Below are 9,585 nucleotides of genomic sequence, written 5' to 3'. Positions count from 1 at the left end.
TCGTAATCTACAACAATCTGGATCCCTAAAGGCCAAACCATAAATAAATGCTCTCCCATCGTATTGTCACACCTACAAATACCTTGCACAGTGCTGATTCGAAACCATTATCATTTCAATCATACTTATAATAAATACATATACATTCAACTTACATACACACATATATACATTATATACTAAGTTAACAGACTCTTGCGACCATGCTACATGACACCAGTTGGTGTATTATAATTATTATAATATGAGGATGGAGGCGTCATTCATTCATTCATTCAGTTTGATGTCGGTTGGAGGCAATGTTTCGCTGGCCATGAAGGTGTTTGTTGATAATATTGCTCAAGCTAGTCTAGACTCCATCACACAATTGCCACCTTACTGTTGTTGCGCTTCTGGCGACCCGACTAAAGTTGCGTGACGAGATCCTACATAATTTTATGACAAGGAGAGGACAAACACCTGCTCAAGTTCTTCTGGAGATGGGCAAACTATTATACGCCACTGCCATTCTGGACACCTTCCTCGTGGACGATGCCCAAGCACCCAAATGTGGAGACCCGGCGACTTATCATAACAAGTTCATCATATAAATTCACTTACTTGGACGAGCTGGATTATCAATTTTGGTATCGATCTTGGACAACACATGACGATAGGTCGCATCCTTCATCGATAGCCTGTGGCAAGACAAGTCATAGGTGTACGGATGGAACATCAAGGCGACACTTGACATCTCCACAAAGTATCGTCACCCGCCAACCCTCTATCGAACTGAAATCTTTGTCGTTGGTAAGAAGTGATCACACATACACTCATCTCATCGCGCTAACTGTCTGACTGACAGACTAACACTGTATCTATCCAGAACGGCTGGATATGAATAGAAACGAAGACGATCTCATAGAGGACAGTGCATTTCTGGAAAAGTCGATGTGTCGACGTACTCCACAAAGTCATCGACACAGCACTGCTAAAGTCTCTGGATATGTCTCGCTGTTGGCATCCCTCCATCCATGATTAGGCTCGTCATTGCACAACATGGACTCAACTTTCATCACTTTTGGATTGCCGATGTGCAATGAACAATTTGTGTAGTAAAGGAGCTATCGCTTAAGCCATCGATGCTGGGGCGACCCTTGTTGGTTGGAAACCACTTATCGAGTAGCATCTAGACTTGGCCAAACTAATATGAATGGTCCAAATGATATGACCGCGGTGATGACCCTCAGACAGTAGTGTGAGTGTGAGTTACAGATGTCCTCCATTGATGATACTCCATCAAGCTCGTCCAAGGTACCTCTATGCATCGAGAACTGTTCTTGGCCTTCCTCAACCTTTGACTACGTGTATCCAGTTTGGCCTGTTCTGTGGTGTTGATTGCTTCATCACGACAAGAACTTGATCAGGTGTTTGTCCTTTTCTTTGTCATATGTGTAGGATCTCGTCACGCCAATATGACTCAGAAAGATTTAATAGATTAACGAAATCTCCAACCCACCTTGAGAATCAAGGTTTATCCATTCCTTTCAAACATCAGAACATCGAGCACAACAATGGATAAAGATTTTGGGTACTATCTACCATTACAGCTGATCTTTCAGATATTCGCAAAGCATCTGGATCAATACCTAAGAAGATGTTCACCATCAGGATACTACGGTGTTCATAACTGCACTCGAGACACGCTTCGTCAACTCTACACGTGGATCGGTCATGTGGAGCTCATCTCAAGACACCTCAACCAAACAGGAGTCTTCAAGCGCGGCTTGCACTTCCCTTTGGTCCACATCGAGTCCATTGGTCAGTTTAAACTCTTCAACGAGGCTACCGCCTACAACAATCAAAGATCTCGTTGCTCTCCATGCCCTCTTCGTTCCTTAAAAGCAGGGTCGACTGTCTCCGTGCGCTCATTGCCTCACCGAAGTTCTCTGACTACGTCGACTCCATCCAGCAGTACTACAGCCACCTTCCATCGTCTGAAGAACATACCCTGACCGCCCTCGAGTTGTCAGCATTGATACTCTCGGGCTACGCACACACTGGTCCCTCTTTTACCTTCAATCACTGTGGCGCCTCTACGGACCTTGTGGCAGAGCTGACTCTGTTGCGACAACTGCATCCCCCCAGTAATGACAATGTTGACATGCTGGACCTGCTCAACTACAGTCCTATGCAATCACAGAGGCTACAGCAGACGCTGCACGAGTTTGGAGTGAAGAAGCTCCGAGCCTACCGAGCTGGTGGCTTTGGCCGCAGTGTTCCCCCTCACTTTGACCTGGCCATTGCTTCCGACACGCTTACCCATCTCTGCATGCACATTGTCTCGATTGAGCCGGCCATCTACGAGCACATCATCACAGGCTATGGTTCGCTGTTGAGCCTCGACATCACTGTGACCCAAGAGTCTGGACGCACGTTCCAGGGTGAGAGCCTGCTTCCCATGAGCATGGTGCACCATGCCACACTCAAGTCGCTTCGGCTCCACTGCGTCCACTATGTGGAGCACAACCTCGAACGCTTCCTCAACAACAACGCCCTTGTCGAACATCTTGACATTGCCTTTGCACAGCCGCTCGATCACCAGCAGTGCCCAGTCGACAATAGTACACTACGCACGTTGAAGATACACAATCTGAGTCTGTACTGCTATCGCTGGCATTCCATCCTCTGCGAGCTGTCCATCACCGACACAGAGGCATTCAGGTCCGATCCGTCTTGTCATGACACATTACTCAGCTCAGTGAATCCCCACCGCGAAGCCTACGTCATCCATTGTGCAATCACAGACGACCTGGCATCGATTACCAGAAGCGTGCTCGACTCGGTCTGTGAGATGCACAGACACCTCGTCGCGTTTGAGTTCAAACAAGTGACTCGCGGCGAGGGCTATCCCGCCGGCGCCGAAGACGGAGGAAGGAAAGGCTACACCTGGGATAGCTTCAGCTCACGAGAGACCACTATCGCTGGCACCACTGGCAGAGCTCCTCGCCCGCAACCTGGATCAGCTAACTAGTTTCGGATTCCACATTTACCAGCCCGCCAGGGACAATGCACGTAAGCAGCTCTTTGAGCTCATACAGAGGTCAAGATTACAGGCGCTATTCGTTGGGGTCACGCAAGGCCTTGGCGGTCTGATCAACGAGCTGCTCCGATCTAAAAATGTCCATCTTCTGCACATGTCGTTCCTGGACATCCCGTTCTCACGAGACTTTGTCGAGTCTGTCCTGTTCAACAATCATATTGAGACGATGTACATCTGCAGTCTTGTTGGCGCAAAGGAGAGCACCTTTATGGAGCACATCAAGCTTCTGGCCAACCACCCCACCTCTCTTCAGGCTCTGACCTACAACTTGCCCAATGGAAGCTCTGCTCACTGGGGAGTCTACCAACGTATCAGAGGTGGAATGGACCAACTCAAGACATCGATTCAATGTCTCCATATCAACTTCTCCTGGGTGACATTTATGGGACAGAATCACCTTCTTCATGATGAGGGCAATTGTTATTCCATATATAACTTCTAATTACAATGTACACGGCAGCGGCCCAAAGTTGTACAGAGTAGAATAGACCAAGTTGTACGATCCGGATGCTATCTGAACCTGGATGCAGTGTTGATGCATTCATTTCTCTCGATAATGAAAATATTATCAATGTCTATGACCTGCTTTTGTTTGTACCATCATCTCACTTGAGCTCACATTGTTGCAGATTCATTACACTGAGTCCATAGATATTAATACAGATACAGTTACAGAATACAGATACTTATCAAGGCATTCGACACATAGCAGTGTCGCGCACCCACTATCCTAACAACAACAATAGCAGATAATTGTTCAACTATTGGACGGTATTCACTACCATAAATCGCATCTTGCCAACAACCCTCAAAGAAACAACAACACCTCTCACGAACAATTGCACAACAACAACAACAACAACAACAACAACAACAACAACAGATGACCCTAAAGATGCATCTTCAGAGTTGGCCTATGGATGTGACAAAAAAAATCATAACCTTTTATTAGTGTATGAAGAAGAGTCAGCAATACATTTAAGCGATCAAGATTGGTTGGAACATTACAATGACAAGGTCATGTTGCAACTGTCCCTAGTGAGCAGGTTGTTTCATAATTATGTTGCCACACATAACAAACATATTGCAAGCATGTTGGATTATGAGAAACTGCTGCGCCACTTAGCGCAGGTGAGGATGCGGTGGTCCTTGTGGCAAGGATTGCAAACCGTCGACATCAACATTCACAAGGTGTGGACTCAACCTATGCTCTCCATTCTCGACATCCACAACATCAAGATCATATCTTGTCACAACATTCAGAACTGGTGGATCCTTGGAAACTTAGTACACGCTCCATCATTGACCTATCTATGTCAGGAACATATCAAGCCAGCTCAATTCAATCAAACATTGCTCCACATTTCATCAAGAATCTCGTACACTTTGTGTCGGCTGCGAATCTATCTCTCTTTAGAGCATGTTGATTCACCAAATATGGACATCCTATCAAGGTTCCACAATCTATCGTGGCTTGAGCTTGCTATTCGATGTGGAAGATGGAGGACAAGCCGTGCATCTGTTGACAGATTCTATCTAGAGCTCTTCAAATCAATCTTGAAGTTGAAGTCCCTTCATCATTTGGGTCTTGAGCCCTACAGTAACAGACAGTGGTCACAAAATGACGACTGTGACGCCCTCCCCCAATGCATTCCCTTTCTAATTCGATACCTAAAGCAGCAAACGTCATTGAGAAATCTTCGTCTAGATAAATTCAAAGAGAGCGAGCACCTGGCAGAGCTTTGGCAACTCTTGCTGGACTCAACCGACATCAATGTCACCGATCTAGAGATCCATTTGGACCATCAACTAGCGACACCACTTACCAAACCGATGAAACGTATCAAATATGGCTTCACTCTTCTTGGCAATTCTTCGTTTATAGACACAGTTCAACGCAACAAGGTGCTTCAATCCTTCAACAATGTCAAATGTTTGGTTTGGAGCTCGGGAATTGCCTCTGATCATTGTTATGAACAATTGATCTATGTAATCGAGCACTGCCAATGTCTGGAGGAGTTGACCATTCTTATTGACTGTGTATCCATCAGTGATGAGCTTCCTGATGTGTTGTGCAAACACAATTCATTGAAACGACTCTATCTCTACCTCGAACCAGGTAGTCAATTCGATTCGTTCAACCGACTCACGATTGATCTACGACTTCTCCATAAAGCATTTGTCCTGCATCCAACAATCACCAACAAGTTCATAGCTGCTTGGGAATGACTTGCTATGATGATGACCTTCTGGCTGACCTCAAACTCCGTGGGAGTTGGGGCATTGCTGTTGAGCTGTTGAGTATGTTGTCTCTGATTGCAGCATGATACGTCTGGATGGCCTTGATGTGTTGCTCGGCGGTCTTCGTGACCGGCGAGGTTATGGACAGCGGAGTACTTGGTTCATAGCCATAGTTCGCGAAGAATGGAGAGAACCCAGTGGTTGATTGCAAACTGAAACGACATGAGGTGGGCATCCCAGTAATAATTAATATTATTTAAGAAGAATGCCACCAAAGAAGAGACAATTGTCAACATCTGATGATGCTAGTAATGAGGATGCTAGTGCAAATTTGTTTGATGGAATGGTGATTACATTGGTTGGATCATCATTTACAACGACACAAGCTGCACTTTATTCTCAGATTGAATCGATGGGTAAGAGGTTATCTGTCTTCTTTTTAAACTCATACACAGTGATTAAGCTGTCGCTGGTTATCTTTATAATATATCTATCTACATTATGTTATTAGTGCAGAAGACTTCTTGAAAAATGAATTTTCTTAGAAATCAATGATTTAAAGCTTTGGCAATGCATAAGTTGATGTCCATTCACACTCCACCACTCAATTCAATTCTTTTCTATTATGTCAATAACCAGCACATTAATTTCTCTCAAGAAGCCGTCAATTATGAAGTCCTCTTTATCGTCACCAACAAAGCCATCTCTCCAACCACAAACAGCAATCACAAAAATAGTCTCACCTATACAACCAGTTACGACAACCATATCTGCCCCAACTCAACCAAAGCTGAACCAAATCCTGACTATTAGCAACACAAACACAAACAACAATAACACTACAAATGCGAAATCACCAACAAAGTCATTGAAGCTCAACGGCAATCCATTAGTGTCCCACCGAAACATCACGACATTGACTATCAATGAACATTCGAACGAACCAATATCCAACCAACAGAAACAGCCAACGAATACTCAGGCGCCCCAAACCGTACTACTATGTGCACCTGCTAATGAACCTCTCCCCAATGAACCTACTCCCCCAACGCAATCGCCAGCTCCTCTAGTCCTTCCCGACCCTGTGAACACCACTCTTATTCAACAACAAACGGTGACGCAACACGTTGATCTCCCAATGAACCTGGTTACATATTCCGACCCTGGTCAGATTGATAACAATGTGGATAACAACTCCATAATCATGGTAGACATGCAGAAGCATCAACAAACAGAGACCACTAACATTGGATCACTGGTTGAAGTAATTCATGTTCTTAGAAAAGAACTTGAGGAATTCAAATCACTCCAATGTCAATCCAAGAATCAAACCCAACTCAACCAAGCCCAACTACCGCAACCAAGTGTTCAACCACCATTCAGTGGCAACGCCACAACTGCAGTTATCTTCCCAACCTCCCCATTTCCCACAACTGAGAGCACCTACACTGCCAAACTTGGGATGAAGTTTCCAGTTAACTCCAACACTCAGTCAAGACCTCTCCAGAGCACCCATGTGAGTACACTTTAGATTAATGATGGTAATCATAAACTGAACTAACATATATTTATTTAGGTTATAAAAGGTAACACAACGAGGTCCGTTGGTTCAAAAGACAAAACAAGAGTCAACACAAGTGTCACTACTACCGCCGGGGCACAGGAAAAGGTTGTAAAGAAGCAAAAGAAACAAATCAACCCTGAGGAGGTTGAACAAATTGATTCATCCGGCTCAGACGCATCAAACACAATGGATACAACCTCAACCACAACTACTACAATGGCGAACGCAATCAATATTGCACCATCGAATTCAATCCCAAAGAATATTCCAACTACGATCGCATCATCTATCGACAAGAAAGAGGAGGAATCCATTGATAGTCTTAAAGAACTGGTGGACAAGTTGAGAAAACGACTACACAACTGCAAGAAAGCATTGAACGGAGATTTTGACGTCAAGGTCAACACACAATTGAAGTCTGACATTGCAGAGGTCATTAGATCAGAGATATCCAAGTTTGGCCTCCCTCAACAACAACAGCAACAACAACAACAACTACGTACAGATACCTGTAATGGACATGAGGAGCTGATTGTCCAACTTGCCAATGATCTGGAGCAACACAAAGTCTTACTCACCAAAGAGTCAATCCAACAAAAGGAACTCGCCAAGGAGAATCAAGGACTGGTTCTAACTGTTCAGAATCAAACTGTACATGTATCTGCACTGGAAAGACAACTAAAGGACAAGTGCGATGAGTTTGAAATGTTCAAGATGACCATTCAGGCCTATGTACAGAAGTGCTCACAGGAGCACGACGAGGAGGTGGAGAAACTCAACAAGAAGATTGTCAATTTGGAGAACCATTTGGCAAAGCAAAAAGAGCATTCAATCAAGGAGATCAAGCTCTGGATGCATGGCGCAAAGTTGCTGCACGGAAAGTTGGTTCGACTCCAACAACCCAATGCACTGTTGAACTCCTCCGACGTACTGGATATTGACACCATTGGCAAGAGTTTCCCAGAGAATGAACAACAGTACTTGACCGAAGAGGTTATCACCACTAGTCAGGCAGCAGAAACAGTGGACCAACAACAATCACAAGAGACAAACGCTCTCAAAGTTGAGTCCCAACCAACTCAAGACGACTACCAGTCAACGATGGGCAAATATATAATGGACACAACAATAACTCAAGACGATGGTATCAATTAACTTCTGCTTCACCAATAATCTTTATTAAAGATCAGTTCGTTGTTGTATTTGGCGTCCAAAGTATTGTTTGAACAGTCGAGAGTTTGTCTTATGCTTGAAGGTCTGACCGTATTCCTTCAGCAGAATATCATACAATGTGTTTCTCTTTCTAGTAATGGCATAAACAAAGGCACTGTCAAACTCTGAACGAGAGAACTGTCTAAAGATGGTTGGGTGACTGACCATTGTGTCCAGGTATGACACCAGGTCATTAATGTGCTCTGTGTCCATGTTAATGTCGGATCGATTGTTTTGTGGTCTATTGATTTGGTGGCGGATCAATCCAAGTATTGGTCGATATGTGTCCTCGTTTGGTGAAATGGGTGGACTACGATTGTTGATCAGCTTGTGCATCATGACATAAGCCTCCTTGTACATCAGGCGCTTAATATAGTGTGCCAACATGATGTTAAACGATAGGAGTATGTTTTTGGTGATCCGGGACTGGATTCCTGTTGTGGCGATTTGTTCAGCAGAGTCCAGATGACCTTTTCTAGCATTGAATGATATGATGTCTAAATGAATGGTCTCCATGTTTACGCCCGTGTCCTTGGCCTCTTGCATGAGTCTATCGAAAGATTGTTGGTCGTCTCTATCCATATAAGCTCTAATAAGTGTTGATATTGGAAGATAGTGGTTGGCCACTGGCACCCTCTCTTTGATCATTGCCCAGATGTCGATGGCCTTTTCCAAGCAATTGTGGACTTCAATGTATGTTGCCATGAATGCGTTGCATATCTGGACATTGTACAAAGGAATATCAAGAATAGAAGCAAACAGTTTATCCATTGTATCTTTGGTTAGTTTCTTTAAGTTCCTACGCTGAAGGAAGAATCTGATGTGTTTCTGTTAGTTTAAAGCTGTTCGAACAACAATGAGGTGGTGCAATAGAGACAAACTTACGACAGGTTGAAGCTGGTATTGTTGTTGAGCGCTCGCTTGATCTCATACATATATATGAATGCACTCTCTTCAGGGAGAGCATCCCGTATTCTGATGTAACCATTCGCACTGACCTCCTTAATCCTAAAGAGTCGCTTTCGCAAAGTAGAGGAAGAGTCAAGAGGTGGATGCACACGATTTGGATGATATATCGAGAAGTCTGTGTCATCGGGAGAGGTTGTAACGATATATGGTGTTGCCGAAGAAAGATATTGTAAGAAAGAGTTGTGCTTTAAATGAGGACTTTGTTGTAGAGGAGATTGTTGAGTCTGTTGCTGCTGTTGTTGTGCCTCTGTACTTTGGTTCTTTTCATTTGGTTGGATAATGTAATTGATGATGTTGATATTGTTATTGTTATTGTTGCTGTTGTTGTTGTTATTGTTATTGTTGTATTTCGATCCCTCCAAAAGCTTGTCTATAAACACAATTGGTGCTGTAGTTGAAGAATAGTATCTAACATAGCAGTATAGTTTGCTACCTCCTCCCAGTAGCTTATACTGTTGTTGTAGGAGTCTTGTATACGCAAGCATATCTTTCAGTAAAAGTTAACAATGTGAAGCTT

General features: G+C 43.9%; 4 protein-coding genes across 4 annotated transcripts; 3 read left to right on the top strand and 1 right to left on the bottom strand.

Moving 5' to 3' along the window:
• Positions 1 to 1,861: 1,861 nt before the first annotated feature.
• Positions 1,862 to 3,013, top strand: SAMD00019534_118790 (hypothetical protein; the record flags this gene model as incomplete). The annotated part of the gene is made up of 1 exon (XM_012893027.1): positions 1,862 to 3,013. The coding sequence occupies one exon, from the start codon at positions 1,862 to 1,864 to the stop codon at positions 3,011 to 3,013; it is 1,152 nt and encodes a 383-aa protein (XP_012748481.1).
• A 163-nt stretch (positions 3,014 to 3,176) lies between these two features.
• Positions 3,177 to 3,524, top strand: SAMD00019534_118780 (hypothetical protein; the record flags this gene model as incomplete). The annotated part of the gene is made up of 1 exon (XM_012893026.1): positions 3,177 to 3,524. The coding sequence occupies one exon, from the start codon at positions 3,177 to 3,179 to the stop codon at positions 3,522 to 3,524; it is 348 nt and encodes a 115-aa protein (XP_012748480.1).
• Positions 3,525 to 6,461: 2,937 nt separating this feature from the next.
• On the top strand, positions 6,462 to 8,042 carry SAMD00019534_118770 (hypothetical protein; the record flags this gene model as incomplete). Its single annotated transcript, XM_012893025.1, has 3 exons — positions 6,462 to 6,587; positions 6,648 to 6,839; positions 6,900 to 8,042. The coding sequence occupies 3 exons, from the start codon at positions 6,462 to 6,464 to the stop codon at positions 8,040 to 8,042; spliced, it is 1,461 nt and encodes a 486-aa protein (XP_012748479.1).
• Positions 8,043 to 8,066: 24 nt separating this feature from the next.
• SAMD00019534_118760 (hypothetical protein) lies at positions 8,067 to 9,553 on the bottom strand (the record flags this gene model as incomplete). The annotated part of the gene is made up of 2 exons (XM_012893024.1): positions 8,067 to 8,688; positions 8,985 to 9,553. 2 exons carry the CDS (start codon positions 9,551 to 9,553, stop codon positions 8,067 to 8,069), a joined length of 1,191 nt encoding a protein of 396 aa, XP_012748478.1.
• Positions 9,554 to 9,585: the final 32 nt, after the last annotated feature.

This window comes from Acytostelium subglobosum (genome assembly GCF_000787575.1).
Source record: "Acytostelium subglobosum LB1 DNA, scaffold: scaffold35, whole genome shotgun sequence".
Taxonomy (NCBI): Eukaryota; Evosea; class Eumycetozoa; order Acytosteliales; family Acytosteliaceae; genus Acytostelium; species Acytostelium subglobosum.
Note: the sequence above shows the minus strand (reverse complement) of the source record. Positions and strands in the feature narration are given on the sequence as shown.